Source organism: Pelodiscus sinensis, chromosome 4, assembly GCF_052426305.1.
Source record: "Pelodiscus sinensis isolate ZL-2025 chromosome 4, ASM5242630v1, whole genome shotgun sequence".
Lineage (NCBI taxonomy): Eukaryota > Metazoa > Chordata > Testudines > Trionychidae > Pelodiscus > Pelodiscus sinensis.
This window is the reverse complement of record NC_143055.1, coordinates 623,508-646,128: the sequence shown is the minus strand read 5'-3', so window position 1 is coordinate 646,128 and position 22,621 is coordinate 623,508. Positions and strand designations below refer to the sequence as shown.

Below are 22,621 nucleotides of genomic sequence, written 5' to 3'. Positions count from 1 at the left end.
CAGAGTCAACCTGTGGAACTCCTTGCCAGAAGATGTTGTCAAGGCCAAAAGTATAACTGGGTTAATGCAGGATGAGTTCATCACTGGCTGTTGTGTGGGCACATGGCAGAGCCATCCCCAGTAGTCAGGGTGCCCTATGCAGGTGGTTCATGGGGGCCAGCCCTTCTACAGGGGCAGGCTGAGCACTCTCCGTGTGGCGGAGTGTGACTGCCTGGCGACCTGCGCGCTAAGAGACCTGGGACTTGCCTTTCAGAGGAAGGTGAAAGGACACGTGCAACTGATTCTGGAGCGGCTGCTGCGCACCGTCAATCGCAGGGTAATCGTCCTCGACCAGGAGCACGACCTCCGAGTGAGTTCCCGGCTTGCTGGGTGTGGTGCTGAGCTGGCCCTTCCGCGAGAGTCCCTGGAATCGCTGGAGCCAAGGGCTAATGAGCTGCGGGTGGGGTCCGTGGGATCGCCGGAGCCAAGGGCTGCTGAGCTGCGGGTGGGGTCCGTGGGATCGCCGGAGCCAAGGGCTGCTGAGCTGCGGGTGGGGTCCCTGGGATCGCCGGAGCCAGGGGCTGCTGAGCTGCGGGTGGGGTCCGTGGGATCGCCGGAGCCAAGGGCTGCTGAGCTGCGGGTGGGGTCCGTGGGATCGCCGGAGCCAAGGGCTGCTGAGCTGCGGGTGGGGTCCCTGGGATCGCCGGAGCCAGGGGCTGCTGAGCTGCGGGTGGGGTCCCTGGGATCGCCGGAGCCAAGGGCTGCTGAGCTGCGGGTGGGGTCCGTGGGATCGCCGGAGCCAAGGGCTGCTGAGCTGCGGGTGGGGTCCGTGGGATCGCCGGAGCCAAGGGCTGCTGAGCTGCGGGTGGGGTCCGTGGGATCGCCGGAGCCAAGGGCTGCTGAGCTGCGGGTGGGGTCCGTGGGATCGCCGGAGCCAGGGGCTGCTGAGCTGCGGGTGGGGTCCGTGGGATCGCCGGAGCCAGGGGCTGCTGAGCTGCGGGTGGGGTCCCTGGGATCGCCGGAGCCAGGGGCTGCTGAGCTGCGGGTGGGGTCCGTGGGATCGCCGGAGCCAAGGGCTGCTGAGCTGCGGGTGGGGTCCGTGGGATCGCCGGAGCCAAGGGCTGCTGAGCTGCGGGTGGGGTCCCTGGGATCGCCGGAGCCAAGGGCTAATGAGCTGCGGGTGGGGTCCCTGGGATCGCCAGAGCCAGGGGCTGCTGAGCTGCGGGTGGGGTCCGTGGGATCGCCGGAGCCAGGGGCTGCTGAGCTGCGGGTGGGGTCCGTGGGATCGCCGGAGCCAAGGGCTAATGAGCTGCGGGTGGGGTCCGTGGGATCGCCGGAGCCAGGGGCTGCTGAGCTGCGGGTGGGGTCCCTGGGATCGCCGGAGCCAGGGGCTGCTGAGCTGCGGGTGGGGTCCGTGGGATCGCCGGAGCCAGGGGCAGCTGAGCTGCGGGTGGGGTCCGTGGGATCGCCGGAGCCAGGGGCAGCTGAGCTGCGGGTGGGGTCCGTGGGATCGCCGGAGCCAGGGGCTGCTGAGCTGCGGGTGGGGTCCGTGGGATCGCCGGAGCCAGGGGCAGCTGAGCTGCGGGTGGGGTCCGTGGGATCGCCGGAGCCAGGGGCTGCTGAGCTGCGGGTGGGGTCCGTGGGATCGCCGGAGCCAGGGGCTGCTGAGCTGCGGGTGGGGTCCCTGGGATCGCCGGAGCCAGGGGCTAATGAGCTGCGGGTGGGGTCCCTGGGATCGCCGGAGCCAGGGGCTGCTGAGCTGCGGGTGGGGTCCCTGGGATCGCCGGAGCCAGGGGCTGCTGAGCTGCGGGTGGGGTCCCTGGGATCGCCGGAGCCAGGGGCTGCTGAGCTGCGGGTGGGGTCCGAGGGATCGCCGGAGCCAGGGGCTGCTGAGCTGCGGGTGGGGTCCCTGGGATCGCCGGAGCCAGGGGCTGCTGAGCTGCGGGTGGGGTCCGAGGGATCGCCGGAGCCAGGGGCTGCTGAGCTGCGGGTGGGGTCCGTGGGATCGCCGGAGCCAGGGGCTGCTGAGCTGCGGGTGGGGTCCCTGGGATCGCCGGAGCCAGGGGCTGCTGAGCTGCGGGTGGGGTCCCTGGGATCGCCGGAGCCAGGGGCTGCTGAGCTGCGGGTGGGGTCCGAGGGATCGCCGGAGCCAGGGGCTGCTGAGCTGCGGGTGGGGTCCCTGGGATCGCCGGAGCCAGGGGCTGCTGAGCTGCGGGTGGGGTCCGTGGGATCGCCGGAGCCAGGGGCTGCTGAGCTGCGGGTGGGGTCCCTGGGATCGCCGGAGCCAGGGGCTGCTGAGCTGCGGGTGGGGTCCCTGGGATCGCCGGAGCCAAGGGCTGCTGAGCTGCGGGTGGGGTCCCTGGGATCGCCGGAGCCAAGGGCTGCTGAGCTGCGGGTGGGGTCCGAGGGATCGCCGGAGCCAGGGGCTGCTGAGCTGCGGGTGGGGTCCGTGGGATCGCCGGAGCCAGGGGCTGCTGAGCTGCGGGTGGGGTCCGAGGGATCGCCGGAGCCAGGGGCTGCTGAGCTGCGGGTGGGGTCCGTGGGATCGCCGGAGCCAAGGGCTAATGAGCTGCGGGTGGGGTCCCTGGGATCGCCGGAGCCAGGGGCTGCTGAGCTGCGGGTGGGGTCCCTGGGATCGCCGGAGCCAGGGGCTGCTGAGCTGCGGGTGGGGTCCCTGGGATCGCCGGAGCCAAGGGCTGCTGAGCTGCGGGTGGGGTCCGAGGGATCGCCGGAGCCAGGGGCTGCTGAGCTGCGGGTGGGGTCCCTGGGATCGCCGGAGCCAGGGGCTGCTGAGCTGCGGGTGGGGTCCCTGGGATCGCCGGAGCCAGGGGCTGCTGAGCTGCGGGTGGGGTCCGTGGGATCGCCGGAGCCAAGGGCTGCTGAGCTGCGGGTGGGATCCCTGGGATCGCCGGAGCCAAGGGCTGCTGAGCTGCGGGTGGGGTCCCTGGGATCGCCGGAGCCAGGGGCTGCTGAGCTGCGGGTGGGGTCCCTGGGATCGCCGGAGCCAGGGGCTGCTGAGCTGCGGGTGGGGTCCGTGGGATCGCCGGAGCCAAGGGCTGCTGAGCTGCGGGTGGGATCCCTGGGATCGCCGGAGCCAGGGGCTGCTGAGCTGCGGGTGGGGTCCGAGGGATCGCCGGAGCCAAGGGCTGCTGAGCTGCGGGTGGGGTCCGTGGGATCGCCGGAGCCAGGGGCTGCTGAGCTGCGGGTGGGGTCCGAGGGATCGCCGGAGCTAGGGGCTGCTGAGCTGCGGGTGGGGTCCGAGGGATCGCCGGAGCCAGGGGCAGCTGAGCTGCGGGTGGGGTCCCTGGGATCGCCGGAGCCAGGGGCTGCTGAGCTGCGGGTGGGGTCCGTGGGATCGCCGGAGCCAGGGGCTGCTGAGCTGCGGGTGGGGTCCGAGGGATCGCCGGAGCCAGGGGCAGCTGAGCTGCGGGTGGGGTCCCTGGGATCGCCGGAGCCAGGGGCTGCTGAGCTGCGGGTGGGGTCCGAGGGATCGCCGGAGCCAGGGGCTGCTGAACTCAGCTTGCCTCTTAGGGGAGGGACCTGCTGGAGCCGAGTCCAGTGTTGCCCTCCCAGCCTTGGCGCTCCTTGATCATGCTGGCGTGACGGGGCGGGGCAGAGCAGAGCTGGCAGGCCCACTGGTTTCTGGAAGGGCTGCCCAAAGGATTCAGGGGGCCTGGGGCAAAGCAATTTTGGGGCCCCCTTCCTTGCACTCCCTGTCTCAGACCTCAGACATTCTCGTGGAGGCCCGTGGGGCCCGAGGCCTGGGGCAAATTGTCTCACTTGCCCCCCCCCCGGGCGGACGTGGCTTCTGGCTCTGGTGCACTCTGTCTGGGGGCTGCCTGGGGTCTCTTCAGGAGCTCTGACCATGTCCTGGCTCTGAACTGCTCGCACACGGATCCCGTTCCGGGAGCGACTGCAGCACATGAGAGATCTGCTCAGAGACAGGCTGCCTCGCCTGTGCTAGGCGTCAAGGAAGGCACAAGTGTTGTAAAGGGGTGGTCGGAGCGTCTCCTTCCATGTGGCAGAGGGAGAGAGACGGTTGCTCTGGACCTGCCAGGTTGGTGGCAAGGGCCTTTAGGGAGGGACCCAGCGAGTGAAGGGGGCTTGGAGGGGATGAGATGGGACCGGCACTCATTGGATGACGTTTGTGTTCCTGTTGCTTCTGGGCCACCTCGTCGGCATGCGCGGGCCGAAGGAGCGGCCGTGGCGCTGCGGCGAGGTTTGGAACAGCAGCGCCGATGAGGAAGACTGGGGGAGGACGTTAGGGAGCAGCTGCAGTACCGCGCGCCGAACCCTCCGCCCCGGCCCCGGCCCCGGCCACCTCCCGTTGAACCTTTGCTGACCCCCGAGCTCGCCGAGTGACAGCCGCCTTGCCCGACTTACCCGGTACCGCGTCATGCCGGGCTCTCTCCGGGCATGGGCAGCAGCCCACATCCGCCCAGTGCCTGTGTTGCCAGCCCTGGTTTGCAGACTGCAGGGGCCTGGAAGCTTGTTACGTGCCCAGATCCAAACTGCACCCGTCATGGTCAGCGTCCCTGAGCGTGTGTGCGATGGGAGCAGTGTGTGGGGAGAAGGAATTCCAGGGACCAGCCCTGTGCTCACTTTCTGCCCCTTGCCCTCAGAGCCCCTGCTCTCTAAGCCCCCAGGGAATGTCTGCACGCCCCCGGCAGCCGCTGGGGTACTCCCCAAAGTGCCTGTTTCCCATGCTGACCTATCCAGGGCCCCCAGCAATATAGGTGCACCTCTGAGCTCCCACCCCTCCTGTCAGGAACCCCTGTCCTCACTCAGCCGGCTGACCTGTGGCTGGGGGCCACCTCCCTGTGAAGTGTCTCTTGGCTACAGGGGCTCTTGGAAATGCACAACCTGAATGCTTCACTGATGTAGATGTCACAGCCAGGGACCTACCATCCTCTCCAGCTGCCCAATACGGCCCAGGTGCATGGTCTGACCCAGAGCCCACAAGCAGCCTGAACACTCTCAGCAGGTGCCTAGGACTTGCCAGCTGTGGCCTGGCTGCTCAGCGATCTTACTGCAGGGCCTGCTCATGGATGCTGACAACGCCGGCAGGTCAAAGGAAGCTCCAGCGTGCTGGGCCCTGGGAACCGTGCAGCTGCAGTTTCCTGCCTACTTAACCCCCTAGCAGACCCAAACTTCCCTCGTTCCTTCCCCACTGGGGCCACGTCTGGACTGCAGGCTTCTTTGGGAAGGAGCTTTTCCGGTAGAGGTCTTCCAAAACCCTTCTTCCGAAAGGGAGCGTCTGCACTGCCAGAGCACATCAAAAAAGCCATCTGCTTTTTCATCCGTGTCCATGCCGAACGGGCGCGCTCTATGGATGGAGCGGCCCCCGGGGCCCCTGTGCTTCTTCCTCTTCTTTGGAAAGAAGTCCCCTTCCCCGTCCACGCACACCTCTTCCCAAAGGCTTCACCAGTGTCGGGAAACCGCTCTGGCTTTTGATCTCTTCAAAAGAACACGGCTGCAGTGTGGACGGAAGTGACGTTTTTCCCCAAACCTCTGTGGTGCAGATGTAGTGGGGTGAGACGGGCAAGACTGGCTCCACCTACTACACAGGGCTCCTGCTCGCTACAGCCACACGGCCAGATGCATCTTGTGACATTCAGGGCAGACAGATGTGGGTGGATCACGGGGAGTCTCGGGCTCGGGGTGTGTCCGTTCCCGCAGACACGCCCTAGTCAGACTGGACCCCAGTCTCTCCCTGGCTGGGTTATCTGGCAGCGGCTGCGCAGGCTGTGGGTGGTGCACTGCCCACACAAGGCCCAGACCCTGAAGTGCTCAGACGTCAGACACTCACTCAGTTCTGTAGTGGGTGCTGGGGCCCAGTGTCCCTGTGAAGGAGACCAGCCCCTGCCACGGATTGAGTCCTGAGTCCCTCGCTCCCCCCGACCATCGTGCAGCTCACAGCTGGATTTTCGGAACGGCAACGTCGTGCTGGCGCTGGGTGGAGTTTAGGGAGTTTTCTGCTCTGCGCTCGGCACTCGCGCCAGCCCCCTGCTCTGGGCCCCTCACTAAACGGATGCTGGATCGCCCCAGCGTGGGCTGCCTGGAGACCCTGCAATGCTTGAGCTGCCCGTTTCTCCTTGTAATGAGTCGGTGAATCTTGCAGCGAGGGAGCCCTGTGCTGCCTTCCCTGCCAGGCCCCGCAGAAGGCAGGAAGAATTCGGCTTCCTCTCCCTGCCGGGACTCAGTAGCAGAACGCTTCAGATCAGAGGTAGCAGGTCACAGGTGAAATGAGTGGGGCTGGTCTCAGCTGTGCCCCAGCAGGCCAGCGCCTCGCCACGGGCCCGCTCTGCTCTTTCCTGAGCAGGCTCTGCCCGACGCCGAGGAATGTGCTGCACTTAAAAGGGGATGAATGAGCCTCAGGTTCCTGGCCAGGCCAGAACACAGAGCTTGCTCTCTGGCACTTGCTGATGTTCCTGCTCCCTCCCGACAGCCCCATCCCCTCTGCTGGCCCGAAGGTCAGGGTCCCCTCACACAGCCAGTCCAGTCCCCCTGGGTACCTGGTGCTCACACAGCACTGGGGGGAGTTTCACACTCAGCTGCACAGGGCGAGGCTCTTCCTGCCTTCAGCTCCCCAGGGTGGTAGCTGGGAATCAGCAGGTGCTTTGCTCTGATTAAACCCTGTGACTCATGATTTCAGAAATCCAGGCACAAAGAAGGTGCACTCAGCCCAGCCTGAGGAGGACTTAGGCCACATCTAGACTTACGCATGGATCGATGCTCCGGAGGTTGATCTTCCGGCATTTGATTTAGTGGGTCTTGTTGGGACCCACTAAATCAAACGCTGAGGATGCCCCCCTCACGAGGGGCAAGGGAAGTCGATGGGCGTGCTGCTCCCATCGCCCTCCCGCTGTGGTGATGGCACCACAGTTTGAATCACGGTCTGTCAACTCCAGCTCCACAATGAACAGAGCTGGAGTTGCGGGAACGTACTCCCTAGTGTAGACCTGGCCTTGGCTCCCCTGTCTCCTGGACAGTGAACCAGAGTGGGCGGGACAGTTTATGACTATGGGGAAAGGGGACCGGCGCTGTGCTGAGGAGAACTTGTAACGTGGGCAGGACGAGAGCTCCTGAGATGTGTCTGATGGAAAAGGCCATGCTCCCCCCGGGCTCTCTGGAGGACCCTTCCTGCTCCATTTGGACTGTCCCAGACATGGATTGAGGGTCACCTCGGGTCCCTTCCTAGGAGGGTTCTTCCCTAGTCTCTTCTGGGCTCTCCATTTGGCAGCTTGAGGGCAGTGTTCCTTAACCCGTGTCCCTGTGTTGAGGGGCAGGCGGAGGTGTGCCGCAGAGAACAACAGAGTTCAAAATGGCTGCTTTTCTTTCTCATAATAAGTGCTTGGTGTTCCTCATAAAAAAAGTTCCTCAGTTTTAAAAAGTTTTAAGAAACACAGTTGTAGGGACAGGGTCCCAGGCCTGTGCTTCTGCCCCCAACTTTTCAGTGTGTAAAACACAATTGCAGGGTCTCTTGTTAGGCTGCTGAATGCCGAGCCTGGAAGCCACAAATCTCCAGGTATGTTTGATTAAACCCAAGTGACTGAAAAGCAGCTGCCGGGTGCCCGGGGGGGAGCGGCGACTCAGAACTGTGCTTCTCATTCCCCGGGGAAAGGGGGCGCCTGCCCTTGCAGATCAGAGAAGGGGGCCGGGGTGCGGCCCCCAGTTCAGCTGCACTGAGGGACAGACAAGACTGCAGCAGCTTTCAGCATGGCTGCCATGTTTACCCGGGGTGCAGGGAGGACCAAATGCTCCAAACAGCAGGAGCCACTCACTGTCTTTCTATGTAAAAAGACTTGCCTGCAAGAGTTGGTGGAGAGTTTACTGATTTCTCACTCGGTACAGTGGTGTTCCCACTCCCCCACCCAATGGACCCGAGGGCCGTAGTATGTTCACCTGGGAGGAGGCCAGAATACAAAAGCTGGTGCTACCCACACCCTAACCTCAGGGCGAGGGAGAGAAAGGGTCAGAGTGCTTGGTGTGTCAGCAATGGAATGTCTCTTTGGCAGTGGGGCCCCTAGTGTCCTCCAGCCTTGGCCATGTGGCATTTGCATCGCCCTCAGGCAGCACCACGTCACAGGAACCAGAAACATTTGCGCCTGGATTTTTTGGAGTCCAGTTTTGCCAGCAGCTTCGGCACTGGAGACAGCTCCTGCCGACTTGGCATGGTGGCCCGGGCTGTGGTGGGGGAACTTTGCCTTGACTCGCCCTCAATGCTGCTCAGCACCCGCTGGAAGCGGCCTTCCTGCTGCCGAAAATCATGTTCCACACTAGGGGAGCCACAGAACAAAGAAGAAAAAGTTAAGAAACATTTCAGATGCTCATCATTCAAGTGCAGTCAGTCCCAGTGAAAAGAGCTGGATCGACAGCTTTAGAGAGTGCCGTCCTTTCCACAAGCTACTCTTGCCCCTGCCCTGCCCTGCCAGGATCCACCTTGCCAGGGGAGCTTAGTGGCCTCAGTCTCAGATGGGACTTTTAGCAAGGAGGACTGGGGGCTTTTGTGGTGTGGACACCTGTCCTGGTCTGAGACAGCAGCCCGTGCCCACCCAGCCGCTCCACCGCCGGGAATGATCTCAGCACTACGGAGCCCACAGGAGGTGACAGTCAGCAATCTCTCTTCAAAGCCCATGGTGGACACTTACAGAACAGCTCTCCTCCCGCTGGGTCCAAAGTGCTTCCCACCCTTGTCTGCCTGTCCAGGCTGTCTGGAGGGCCCACTCGCCGGATTAGCCCCAGTAGGGCGCCAGGGCTGAAAAGCAGCTCGCGCCTCTGAGGGGTGCACGATTGCACCAAACACTTATTCCACATGCATGTGTGGTGGGAGTCCTGCGAGCCCACAAAGGGCCAGGCAGGGGCTCCAAGGGGAAGCACGTTCCAGAGCTGAAAGTTCCTCACTGCGAATCCCAGGCTGCTCTCGGCAGCATCGCTGCAGGAGCCACTTCCCCATCCAGGCACACCAAACCTGGAGCCTGGTCCCTGTGACTGTTGGCGGGGCCTGTGCTAGGGTGTACTGGGCCCCGAGGGACCCTGGCTAGCGGCCTCACAGTCCTTCCGCATCCCACCCTGAAAAGGAGCAGGGAAGGGAAGCAGCCAGTCGGAGAGCAGGAGGGGCCGGAGGAGTAAGGAAGAGGGCTCCTTGCTGGAGCTCAAGGAAGGCAGGTGTTGGTGGCACTGGCCTGTGATGAGGAGCTGAGGACAGGGCGGAGAGGAAGGGACGCTGTGGGAAGCAGCCCAGCAACAACTATTACAGGAATCAGCACGTGGCTGCTATTTTAAGAGTCCCTTCCTCTCCACCCTGTCCTCAGCTCCTCAACACATACATAGAATCAGAACCATAGAACTGGAAGAGACCTCAGAAGGTCAAGTCCAGCCCCCTGCTCTAGGCAGGACCAATCCCAACTAAATCAACCCGGCCAGGGCTGTGTCAAGCCGACACTTAAACACCTCTAGGGATGGAGACTCCACTGCTTCCCTAGGGAACCCATTCCAATGCTTCACCACCCTCCTAGGGAAATAGTTTTTCCTAATATCCAACCTGGCCCTCTCCCACCACAAGACCATTGCTCCTTGTTCTGCATCTGTCACTGCTGAGAACAGCTTCTCTCCATCCTCTTTGGAACCTCGCTTCAGGAAGTTGAAGGCTGCTCTCAAATCCCCCCTCACTCTTCGCTTCTGCAGATGAAACAGACCCAAGTCCTTCAGCCTCTCCTCATAAGTCATATGCTCCAGCCCCCTAATCGTTTTGGTTGCCCTCCGCTGGACCCTCTCCAATAAACTCCACATCCTGTTTGTAGTGGGGAGCCCAGAACTGGACACAATCCTCCAGATGTGGCCTCACCAAAGCCGGATAAAGGGGAATAATCACTTCTCTGGATCTGCTGGCAATGCTCCTCTTAATGCATCCTAATATGCCATTAGCCTTGTTGGCTACAAGGGCACATTGTTGACTCATATCCAGCTTCTCATCCACTGTAACCCCCAGGTCCTTTTCTACAGAACTACTACTTAACTGGTTGGTCCCCAGCTTGTAACTATGCTTGGGATTCTTCCATCCCAAGTGCAGGACTCTATACTTGTCCTTGTTGAACCTCATGAGATTTCTAGTGGCCCAATCCTCCAATTTGTCTAAGTCACTCTAGACCCCTATCTCTGCCCTTAAGCATATCTACCTCTCCCCCCAGCTTAGTGTCATCCGCAAACTTGCTGAGGGTGCAAGCCATCCCCTCATCCAGGTCATTAATAAAGATATTGAACAAAACCGGTCCTAGAACCGAACCTTGGGGCACTCCGCTAGAAACCGACCGCCATCCTGACATCGAGCCATTGATCACTACCCGCTGGGCCCGACCTTCTAGCCATCTTTCTATTCATCTTACCGTCCATTTATCCAATCCACATTCCCTTAACTTGCTGGCAAGAATATTGTGGGAGACTGTATCAAAAGCCTTGCTAAAGTCAAGGTATATCACATCCACTGACTTTCCCATGTCCACAGAGCCAGTTACATCATCACAGAAGCTAATCAGATTGGTCAGGCACGACTTGCCCTTTGTGAATTCATGCTGACTATTCCTAATCACTTTCCTCTCATCCAGGTGCCTCAAAATGGATTCCTTAAGGATCCCTTCCATGATTTTTTCAGGAACCGAGGTAAGACTGACCAGCCTGTAGTTCCCTGGATCATCCTTCTTCCCTTTTTTGAAGATGGGCACTACATTTGCCTTTTTCCAATCATCCGCGATTTCTCCCGATCTCCATGACTTTTCAAAGATAATGGCCAAAGGCTCCTCAATGATATTTGCCAACTCCCTCAGTACCCTCGGATGCATTAAGTCCGGACCCATGGATTTATGTACGTTTAGCTTTTCTAAATAATTCCTAACCTGTTCTTTACCCACCGAGGGCTGTCCATCTTCATCCCATCTTGCGTCACTTAGCGCATTAGTCCGGGAGCCCACCTTGTCCGTGAAGACAGAGGCAAAGAAAGTACTTCAGCTTTCCCCACATCATCTGTCACTGGGGGTATGTCTACACTACCCTCCTAATTCGAAATAGGAGGGTAATGTAGTCATACCGCAATTGCAAATGAAGCCCGGGATTTGAATTTCCCGGGCTTCATTTGCATAAAGCCGGCCGGAGCCATTTTTAAATGCCGGCAGTTCGAACCCCGTGCCGTGCGGCTACACGCGGCACGGAGTAGCTAGTTCGGATTAGGTTTCATTCCACGAGGAGTACAGCTAGTTCAGATTAGGAAGCCTACTCCGAACTAGCTACTCTGTGCCGCGTGTAGCCGCGCGGCACGGGGTTCGAACTGCCGGCATTTAAAAATGGCGCCGGCCGGCTTTATGCAAATGAAGCCCGGGAAATTCAAATCCCGGGCTTCATTTGCAATTGCGGTATGACTACATTACTCTCCTATTTCGAATTAGGAGGGTAGTGTAGACATACCCTGGGTTACCTACTAGGCCTTCCTTGAGCTCCAGCAAGGAGCCCTTCCTGGCAGAGTGGCTACAGCCCCAAGAAGGGGACAAGTTTCTGACCAGACTTGAAAGGCTCAGGACGGGAATGAGGAACCTCCGAGGGCCCACGATTTGTCGGACTTTGTTCCCCTGTGAAGGGGATGGGAGTTGAATAAGTGACCTGGCTGGAGAGCTGGAGCACTAAGGAGCATGAGATGCGAAGCACTTGCAGGGAGAAAGCCTTGCAGGCACCGGCCTACACCAGGGCAGGTACAGACTTGAAGCTGGGCCAAGGGCAGCGCAGCAGATGCCAAGTCTCAGTGACAGGCTCTGCTGGACCCGTACCCTGGACAGCGTGACTCAGCCGCAGGGCTGCGCCACTGAACTCACCTGACACGGTTACCAGCCGCCGGGGCCCTGGGAGCAGAGAGTGCTGGTTTCCCCCAGCGGACAAGGAGGCGCTCGGGGGAGTGAGTGAGTGGCTCCTGGTAACAGGGCCCTTCCAGCCAGGGTGACGTGTTGCCTCGATCCCCGGCGGCTATCGAAGCAGGGAGTAGCCGCCCTCTTCCACCTCCTTAGCTCCTTGGCTGCCCCTGGCTGTAAATCGGGTGGGGCCACACCTGACTGAGAGAGCCTGGTTTCTGAGAAGGGCTGGAAGATACACAGCTGAGAGGGGCCCAGGACTAGCACCCAAGCTATTGCAAGAGGGAGAGAAGCAGCAGCAACCTCATCATGCCTGGCAGGGTTTGGTACCAGCCAGAATGGACAGCGGCTGGAGCCAAAGCAAGAGATGTCCTAGAGGTGACCTCACTGCCTTTTCCTGGGGGTGACGGAAAGGGCTGGACCTGTGGAGGGGAACCCTCCCCAGACACAGCTGGGTTCCACCCCTAGTTCTGACGGATGCAGGGGAAGGATCCACTTCTCTCCACCCTAGACCTACAGCCTCAGCTCAGAGAGTAAAACCTATCCCTGACGACTCCCCCGTGCAGGGTTCTCTTGGATTGGGTTTGGATCTAGGAGCTGTCGGATTCAGCCTCGCTGGAGGGTCACTCTAAGCCTTCCGCAGAACAGAGTTCAGCCCCTCCATCCTACCGCCTGGCTTCTGAGCGGAGCCACTGACTCGCCTTCCTCTTCCAGAGCGCATGCGCCGCGTGGGTCATATGGCTTCCCTGGGCATCTCAGCCAAGACCACGGGAATTGCCATGGTGAGTCAGGCCGTGCCCTGCTTCCGGCAGTAGGCAGCACCACCTGCTTTGGGGAGACTTCCTGTCTCATCCAGCCCTTTCCTGAGCGCTCTGCACACTGTCAGCTGTCCGAGTGCTGGTGCTGGTGCGCACTGAGCTGCTGGTCTCAGGGAACTGTCCATGACGATTCCACGATCTCTAACATCTGTCAAACTTCTAACCCCTGGCTCAGTGAGAACAGTGTAACTTCTGTGCCCGGCCACACAGTATCGCTGTCATGGACCAGCTGAGCATTTGAGGGCTGCATAACAGCTGAAGGTCAGAATAATACCTCAGCCATAAGTGTTGCTGTAGGCGAGTTTCCTGGCTACCATGCCCACCTGTCCACAGACACGTAGACTGCAACGGGAGACCTCGTGACACCGGATGTGCCCCCAGCCACTTGACAAAGACAACAGATTCTGGATCAGCACCTTTCAGCATTGACAGCCGCAGGCCTCAGAACCAGAAAGAGACACCTCAGGTGTCTGTAGCTTCCAGCAGAAACCCCCTCCCAGGAACTGAGTCGGGGCGCAGATTTCACTGCAGCTCTGGTGACGACGAAGGCCCTGCCTCACTCACAGCGTTCGCTTTGCTTCTCTGCCTTCCTTTCCCTGGGGGTGATGCTCCTCAGAGCACAGGCGAGCGCTTTCCCTGTGCAGCCAGCCTGGTGTAGACGCAGACAGCAGAGGTGCTGTTCTCTCTCAGGCCTCATGCTGCTATGGCACCTACTTGCTGACGCAGCGCCAGGCCTCCTGTGCTTTCATGACAGGGTTAGGCAGCAAAGGTCTGCGTGCACTGGGAAAGGGGCACCCGCAGCCAGACGCTCCCTTGGCCCGGAGGAGCAATTGCCCAGCACTGTCCTCTAGCACCTTGGAGGAGAAACGATATGTCACCCCCTCTCCCTGACGCTACAAACAGTTCTGGCTCTTTCCGGAGGGCTGCAGGCATTGCAAGTGGGCAGCTGCCTGTAATGCCCTGGCCACGGCCTTGCAGCCATGTGTTAGCCTGTTGCTTGCTGAGGGGTCACTGCTGCAGGACGGGCAGGTGACCCGACCGTTGAGCGTGGCGGGGGGATCAGACCTGCGGCTTGAGGGAGCCTGGATCCCTGTGTGGCCGCAGGCAAGGCCTGGGCACCCTGAGGGCAGGGATGCCGGTGCAGAGAGCCCTCAGTGCTGCTTGCCAGGTGTGTCGAAGATGCTGGCATAGCAAAGCCGCATAAGGGCCAGTGCAGTTCCTGTTGTTCAGGGGAGGCCCTGACTGTCCCCAGCCATGCCTCAGGGTCCTCCCAAGACGCAGCCCTTTTGAAATGTTCCTGGTGCCAGGGCTCCAAGCTTCTCCCCAGGAGGTGATGTCGCAGCCAGACCCACGGTCCAGCTGGGAGTTTTCCACCTTTCCATCCCACTAACCCTCATTACAGCCCTGGCTCTGGCTCAGTGCAAACGCAGCAGGCTGCTCTGCCCACGCAGGCGTGGGTGTAAAGCAAGACACAGGCAGACTGGTTGCAAGGAGAGCTGTCACTAGTGTGGCACCTTTCCCGGGCCTGGGGAGGGCCAGCAGGGATCACTGCCTGTCTCTCGGCACATGGCAGTGCCAGGGGTGTGCCTCACGGTCCCCCTAGCGCTGGCACCGCAGCGGGGCAGATGCAGCAGCTCCCTAGGTGCCTCACTAGCAGGAAGCCTGGAGGTCTCTCCGCAGCACTTGGTCTCGCTTCCTCTCAGTTGTGCAGATCCCCGCAGCAGGGCGGCTGCTGCCCCGGGCAGGGTGCAGCAAACAGGCGGGCGAGTCCCGCTCCCGTGCCCAGGACAGGGGTCACCGACTGCCTCAGTGGGTCGTGGCTCTGCCTTGCATTCCGGCTGCCCTCCACACCCTCAGTGGGTCTAGTGAGAACCCGGCCTGTCCCTAAGAATGGAGCCCGAAGGAACTCTTCCTGCCACCACACGGCCCCAGGGCCAGCACATTTTGGTGGCTCCCTGAGATGGGGCCACTGGGCCCCAGTGTAAAGGAGGCTGAGGGAGCAGTTGATGTAGGGCCTAGCGAGCGAAGGGACATTTGCACACCCAGTGCTCTGGCCCCTCACCCCCGCCTGGGGATGCTCTGCCCTGAAGGAACCGAACCTGCTGTCCCCCCACAGAACAGAGCCCTTCCTCTGTCTGCAGGCAACAGAAGGGGGCTGGGCCGCAGGAGGCCTGGGACGGCGCTCTCCCCGGGCCTCCTCCTGAGCCGCTGAGGGGGAAAAGGGGGATAGTCAGATCTGGCCAGCGGGCCCCGAGGGATTACAGAGCTGTGTCTCCCGCACTAACTGGTGGGACTCCAGCATTCGAGCCCAGCTCCTGCGCCTTACCCTTGCGCCTCTTCCAAACAGTCCTCGCAACAGAACCAGATTCTTGGCGTCAGGAAAAGGTCCCAGGGTCCGGGCATGCTGCTGCTCTATAGCCTGACGCATGGGTGGGTCCCACCAGGGCACTTGGCTCATCGTGCGGATGGCAGCTATGCCCAGAGAGAGTCCACAGCAAGAGACAACAGTTACACAATCCAGCTCCCTCGGCTGTGCCATCTCCGCCCAGGCGCATGCCACCCAGAGACAGGCCTGTCAACCCCGGTTAGCACAGAAATCCCCCGCTAGCTACCCAGGAGGCGTTCGCTGTTAGCTTTGATGTAAACAAGCACCGAGCAAGAAAAGCAGACACAAGACAGCTCCGAGCAGAGACGCACACGATGCAGCAGGCACGTGGCAGGGAGAGTTGCCCCCTTCCAGAGATGGAGGAGAGAGAGTCCTGCACACGAGAGGCATCCACATGAACATGCACCCCCACCAGAACACCATTCAGCCAACCCGCCATTCCTGATCCAGTGCGAGCGGGGCACCTGGCCAGCGCACAGAGACACCGGCCTGACATGCAGCAAGACCGGGGCAGAGCCCTCCCACAGGGTAATGGGGGCAGTGCCCCCAGCCCACCCTCCCTCCCTCCAGGCCAAGTAGCAGCTGTCCCACTCCCTTCTCTCCCCCTTCCTCGGGGCTTTGTGGCTTCTTTGCGATGGATTGGAACCAGGAAAATGGAGACAGGCGCTCCCTCGCTCCAGGCAAGAGCTGGGCCCTGGGGACCAGGAGGACGCATGCCCAGAGACAGCAGGCGGAGTTTCTGCCACAGGGGAGAAGCCGAGGCCTGATTGGGGGGCAGTGAGAGGTGACAGAGTAGGGGGGCTGCCCCTCCTCATCCAGAGCTTTCTCACTGCGCTTGCCCACCGCCTCCCTTCCCAGCAAAGGCCTTTAGCTCAGCCAGGGGGGAGGGGCAGGGCTGTCGGGAAAGGCTCCAGAATCTCCCCGAACGGACATGCAGCTCTGCTGATGCCCCCGTCCCAGCCATTGGCCCCCTCACACACAGGGGCACAGATTTTAAGCCAGCGGGAACTATCAGGTGAACCCGACTGATCTGCACGGCACAGGCCAGACAGGGCCTTTCATCCAGCGACTCCTGCAGTGAGCCCCCACGTTCTGGTGGCGCTAGGGCATATCCTGCAGTGGGAGCGTCTCCATCTCGAGGCTCCAAGGGACAGGGACTCCACCGTACCCTCGGCCAAGCTGCTCCCCAGGCTAGTTACCCTCACAGGCGCCTGAGTCCCACTTCCGACCATTCCAGCCACTGGATGTCACTCTGCCCCCCAGCACCGGGTGTATGCACAAGCTGAGCTACGGTTTAGGGCAGGCCTGGGCAAAACACCCTCTGCGGGCTGGACCCGGCCCGCCAAGCCACCGGATCCAGCCCATGGACACAGTAGGGAGGCTCCGGCGGAGTCCCCTGCTTGCCCTGCCCCGCACACTGCTCAGAAAAGCGGCTGCTGGGCCGTTTGTGTGTGAGAGCAGAGGGGAGGAGAAGTGGTGCTTCACATGCTGCTCCCGCCCCCGGCACAATCCCATTGGCTGCTTTCTGGCCAACGGGAGCTGCCTGTTTCAAGAACAGACAGTGCGCGAAGCACCTCTCCCCCTTCCCCTCAGGCCCTGCAGCCTGTGTGGGGGCAGGGCAGGTCTGGATGTTTGGGCTCGGGTTGCAGGGTCCTAAAACCCTGGCTCCAGTCTGAGCCTGAATGTCTATACCACAGTTAAACTGCACCTCCCCCAAGCCCAGCACGCCCCTCACTGTTCATTGCAGTGTAGGCTGCACTTGTCTGCTGGGTTAAAGAGCCCTCTGGAGCCGAAACCTAGTCCCTGTGCCGGAACTCGCTCTAGTCATCGCGTCTCTTGGGCGAACTGGACCCTGAACAGACTGAGCTGCCAAAGTCTGGCCCTGCACAGCAGATTTCCCAAGCCTGGAATTCTTGCAGCTTTTCAGTTTGCCAGCTTCCTTTCTGGTGTGTGGACACAAAAACTGGCCACACAGTCCAGCTGACTACTGCAGGGAGCCGTGGTAACACCTCCTCCCTCCTCCTCCCAGGCACACAGTCCAGCTGACTACTGCAGGGAGCCGTGGTAACACCTCCCTCCTCCTCCCAGGCACACAGTCCAGCTGACTACTGCAGGGAGCCGTGGTAACACCTCCTCCCTCCTCCTCCCAGGCACACAGTCCAGCTGACTACTGCAGGGAGCCGTGGTAACACCTCCCTCCTCCTCCCAGGCACACAGTCCAGCTGACTACTTCAGGGAGCAGTGGTAACACCTCCTCCCTCCTCCTCCCCAGCAGAGAATCCTGCGTCCGCCCAACGATCACGTTTGCTCTCTTATCCCCCATGTTGGTTTGGGTTCTATCATGACCTCAAATACATAGAATCATAGAATAATAGTGTGACGGCGCGTTGGGGGTTCCCCGTCTCCTGCACCCCGAAATGGCACAAACAGACTGCACCAGCCAGCGGAATTGAGGGTGGTTTATTGCTCCTCCAGCACAGCGCAGCACAGATGTAATCTGGTTACAGGAACTGGGCTAGGATGCCTCAGGCCCCCTTGAGATGGGGGAGACTGGGCCCCTAAACTCCAGCCCCTTCCCCTAGGCTCTCCTCCATGCCCTCCGACAGCCAGCAACCAACTCACTCCCTTCCAGCCCTGCCCCCCAGCCAAGGCAGCATTCCACCTTCCTTTGTTCCTCTCCATGGGGGGTGTCTGGCCACTGGTTTGCATAGTAACTCATCCTGTTTTGCTGGGTCGTGGTCCCCACGACAGCCAGTGGGGGTTACCCCAGAGCCAGCAGCATAGAAACCAGCCAGGTACCCCCACTACGTCACAAATAGGACTGGAAGGGACCTCGAGAGGTCATCAAGTCCAGCCCCCCGCCCTCAAGGCAGGACCAAGCTCCGTCTACACCATCCCTGACAGATGTCTATCTAACCTGTTCTTAAATATCTCCAGAGAGGGAGATTCCACCACCTCCCTTGGCAATTTATTCCAATATTTGACCACCCTGACAGTTAGGAATTTTTTCCTAATGTCCAATCTAAACCTCCCCTGCTGCACTTTAAGCCCATTACTCCTTGTCCTGTCCTCAGAAACCAAGAGGAACAAATTTTCTCCTTCCTCCTTGTGACACCCTTTTAGATATTTGAAAACCGCTATCATGTCCCCCCTTAATCTTCTTTTTTCCAAACTAAACAAGCCCAGTTCATGAAGCCTGGCTTCATAGGTCATGTTCTCTAGACCTTTAATCATTCTTGTCGCTCTTCTCTGTACCCTTTCCAATTTCTCCACATCTTTCTTGAAATGTGGCGCCCAGAACTGGACACAGTACTCCAGCTGAGGCCTAACTAGTGCAGAGTAGAGCGGCAGAATGACTTCACGAGTTTTGCTTACAACACACCTGTTGATACAACCTAGAATCATATTTGCTTTTTTTGCAACAGCATCACACTGTTGGCTCATATTCAACTTGTGGTCCACTATGACCCCTAGATCCCTTTCCGCCATGCTCCTTCCTAGACAGTCGCTTCCCATCTTGTATGTATGGAACTGATTGTTCCTTCCTAAGTGGAGCACTTTGCATTTCTCTTTATTAAACCTCATCCTGTTTACCTCTGACCATTTCTCTAACTTGCTAAGGTCATTTTGAATTATGTCCCTATCCTCCAAAGAAGTTGCAACCCCACCCAGTTTGGTATCATCTGCAAACTTAATAAGCGTACTCTCTATCCCAATATCTACATCATTGATGAAGATATTGAACAGTACGGGTCCCAAAACAGACCCTTGTGGAACTCCACTTGTTATCCCTTTCCAGCAGGATTTAGCACCGTTAACAACAACTCTCTGACTACGGTTATCCAGCCAATTATGCACCCACCTTATCGTGGCCCTATCTAAGTTATATTTGCCTAGTTTATCAATAAGAATATCATGCGAGACCGTATCAAATGCCTTACTAAAGTCTAGGTATATGACATCCACCGCTTCTCCCTTATCCACAAGGCTCGTTATCCTATCAAAGAAAGCTATCAGATTAGTTTGGCATGACTTGTTCTTCACAAACCCATGCTGGCTATTCCCTATCACTTTATTACCTTCCAAGTGTTTGCATAGGATTTCCTTAATTACCTGCTCCATTATCTTCCCTGGGACAGACGTTAAACTGACCGGTCTGTAGTTTCCTGGGTTGTTCTTATTCCCCTTTTTATAGATGGGCACAATATTTGCCCTTTTCCAGTCTTCTGGAATCTCCCCTGTCTGCCATGATTTTTCAAAGATCATAGCTAAAGGCTCAGATACCTCCTCTATCAGCTCCTTGAGTATCCTGGGATGCATTTCATCAGGACCTGGTGACTTGCTGACATCTAACTTTCCTAAGTGATTTTTAACTTGTTCTTTGTGTATCCTATCTTTTAAACTTACCCTCTCTCTGCTTGTATTCACTACGTTAGGCACACCTCCAGACTTCTCGGTGAAGACCGAAACAAAGAAGTCATTGAGCATCTCCGCCATTTCCAAGTTCCCTGTTACTGCTTCTCCCTCCTCACTAAGCAGTGGGCCCACCCTGTCCTTGGTCTTCCTCTTGCTTTTAATGTATTTATAAAAGGTCTTTTTGTTTCCCTTTATGCCTGTAGCTAGTTTGTTCTCATTTTGTGCCTTTGCCTTTCTAATCTTGCCCCTACATTCCCGTGTTGCTTGCCTATATTCATCCTTTGTTAGTTGTCCTAGTTTCCATTTTTTATATGACTCCTTTTTTATTTTGAGATCATGCAAGATTTCCTTGTTAAGCCAAGCTGGTCTTTTGCCATATTTTCTATCTTTCCTACACAGCGGAATTGTTTGCTTTTGGGCCCTTAACAACGTCCCTTTGAAATACTTCCAACTCTCCTCAGTTGTTTTTCCCTTCAGTCTTGCTTCCCATGGGACTTTACCTACAAGTTCTCTGAGCTTATCAAAATCTGCCTTCCTGAAATCCATTACCTCAATTGTGCTGGTCTCCCTTCTACCTTTCCTTAAGATCATGAACTCTATTATTTCGTGATCACTGTCCCCTATACTGTCTTCCACTTTCAAGTTCTCAACTAGTTCCTCCCTATTTGTTAAAACCAAATCCAGAACAGCTTCTCCTCTGGTAGCTTTTTCAACCTTCTGAAACAGAAAGTTGTCTCCAATGCAGTCCAGAAACTTATTGGATAGCCTGTGCCCCGCTGTGTTTGTTAGTTTCCCAACATATGTCTGGATAGTTGAAGTCCCCCATCACCACCAAATCTTGGGCTTTGGCTAGTTTTGTTAATTGTTTGAAAAAGGCCTCATCCACCTCTTCCACCTGGCTAGGTTGCCTGTAGTAGACTCCTAGCATGACATCACCCTCGTTTTTTACCCCTTTTAGCTTAACCCAGAGACTCTCTACACAGCTATCTCCTACGTTCATCTGCTCCTTTCAGAGCAACTCCTTGCTAAGAGTCCTCCGTCGCTGCATGCCGTGCGCCCAGAGGTGTGACCCTGTCTTTGGCTCTCTGAAAGGACAGACTGTTTGCGGGAGGAAAGGTGCCAGGTAATCCTGAGCGCTCTGCCAATGTTCCTCTCTCCTGACCCACTCCTCCAGCTGCTGTTTCCTCAGCCCTCCTCTCTCCTGAGGGCCCTCACCCCTGGCAGCGGCTCCACCGCCGTTCCAGTGCTGGCAGACAGATTCCAAGGCCAGAAAAGACCATTGTCCTTATCCAGCCTGACCTCTCGCATGGCAAAGCCCAGAGACCTACTCAAACGCATCCTTAGAGCAGAGCTGTTAGAAAAACCTCGAATCTTGATTTTAAAATTGCCCGTGATGGAGCAGCCACCATGATCCTGGAGAGATTGGTACATAAGAGCGGCCAGACTGGGTCAGACCAACGGTCCATCCAGCCCAGTTCCCTGTCTGCCCAAAGTGGCCAATGCCAGGTGCCCGAGAAGGAGGGATCACAACAGGTAATCCTCATGTGATCCCTCCCCCGTCACCCACTTCTAGAGAAACAGAGGCCAGGTACACCATTCCTACCCATCCTAGCTAATAGCCACTGATGGACCTACCCTCCGTGAATCTATCTAGCTCTTTGTTGAACCCTGTTGAAGTTCTAGCCTTCACCGCATCCTCTGGCAAGGAGTTCCACAGGTTGACTGCACTGAGGGAAGAAAAACTTCCTTCTGTTTGTTTTAAACCTGTGGTTAACTGTCCTCAGCATTAAAATGGTCACACTTTATTTCCCATCTGACTTTGTCTAGTGTTAGCATCCAACCACTGGGCCATGTTTAGCTTTGTCTGCTGAGTGGAAGAGGTAATTTGCTCCTAGTGTAGCTCTGCTGATGCCCCTTGTTCTCAGCCCATAGCCTTAGCCCAGCTCTGCTAGGCCTGGCCTCCCCTTGCACAGGTCCCTGAGCAGAAAGGGGCAGCTAAAAGTCAGTTTGTCCCTCTGGAACATGTGCACGAGGAGTGTTCCCTCTGTCCTGTGAGGCTTCTGTGTGCCTGGCCTGGCCTGAGATGGAGAGCGTGGTCTATACAGTGCAGCAAACCCAGCTCAGCAGGCGCTCCCCAGCTATGACTGGCCAGCCTGTTCCTTGCCATGGAGTTTCCATCTGGGTGGTGTCTGGCCTGTCATGGCCTTCCTGGGGCACCTCCGTCCTCCACCCGTCTCAGCCAGGGAGCAGCTTGCAGGCCAGGACCCAGACATTGTGGCTCCTGCATGTCAGCCCATGTATCCAAGGGCTTCAGGAGAATGGCTGTCAACAGCAGCTCTCTGGCCAAGGCCACTGTGCATCTCGGCCCCCGTGCAAGTGAAACGATCGGGCCTGGAACAGCTGTCGCCTCCTCTGCCCAAAGCCAGCCACACTGCCCTGCGGCTAAGGGAAAGGGGCACTCCCCTCTGACTCCAAGGGACGCATGGCTCGCCAGAGTCGTCCCTCCCCGAAAGCAGCGGCTAATGGGCTTGAGTAGAGGGACGGCACCTACACACCAGGCATACAGGAGTGCGAGGATCACTCCTACTAACTACCCCCTCGAGGACTGTGGCCCTCCAGCCCACGGAGCCTGGGGGCTTGGCCACACCAGCGCTGGGAGGACCCAGGAGCAGACAGGCTGTGGTATTCTAGGCAGCTTTGCCGAAAAATCTTCCATCTTCCGCTGGCTGCAAGTGACACCTCCACTGTCTGCCCGAAGCAGCATCTAAGCAGGAGCGAGAATCAGTATGGTGCCCTGTGCCTTTCTCCAGCCGCGGCGCGTGCCCTGGAGCTAGCGCCCTGGAGCCTGCTGTCTTCTGGAGTGTTTTCTCTTGGGAGGGGTGGAGCACCTCAGTCCCACTGTGCCTCCCACAAAGACAAGTGGAGGGGCGGCTCCTGAGCCAGGGCATGTGCTGTGGCCCCTTCCGAGAGGCAGGCCAGATCTGCTCTGCCCATGACAATCCCAGCCTGCAGGGGCTACAGGGAAAGCCTAGAGAGCCCGGCAGTCTGGGGGCCTGCCCTGGCCTTGCCTTGGAAGGCTGCACTTTTCAGCAGGGGAGACTCTGCGTGTGCAGCACAGGGGAACGGTGCGG

At 58.8% G+C, this 22,621-nt stretch overlaps 2 protein-coding genes across 7 annotated transcripts in view; one reads left to right on the top strand and one right to left on the bottom strand.

Moving 5' to 3' along the window:
* LOC102455798 (dedicator of cytokinesis protein 2-like) overlaps positions 1-22,621 on the top strand; it is a 427,487-nt gene that overhangs the window by 220,770 nt on the left and 184,096 nt on the right. For 5 of the 6 annotated variants that reach the window (XM_089777670.1, XM_089777667.1, XM_089777668.1 and 2 more), the window contains exon 28: positions 254-349. The exons of the other annotated variant lie outside the window; for it this stretch is intronic. In XM_089777670.1, coding sequence (XP_089633796.1) covers positions 254-349 — 96 coding nt within the window. The remainder of the gene's footprint in view (positions 1-253; positions 350-22,621) is intronic. 6 annotated transcript variants of the gene reach the window in all.
* Positions 7,793-22,621, bottom strand: part of LOC142825635 (uncharacterized) — a 66,868-nt gene continuing 52,039 nt past the window's right edge. Inside the window, exon 4 of the mRNA XM_075917671.2 lies at positions 7,793-8,258. Within this exon, the coding sequence (XP_075773786.1) occupies positions 8,063-8,258 (196 nt within the window). The 3' untranslated portion in view covers positions 7,793-8,062. The remainder of the gene's footprint in view (positions 8,259-22,621) is intronic.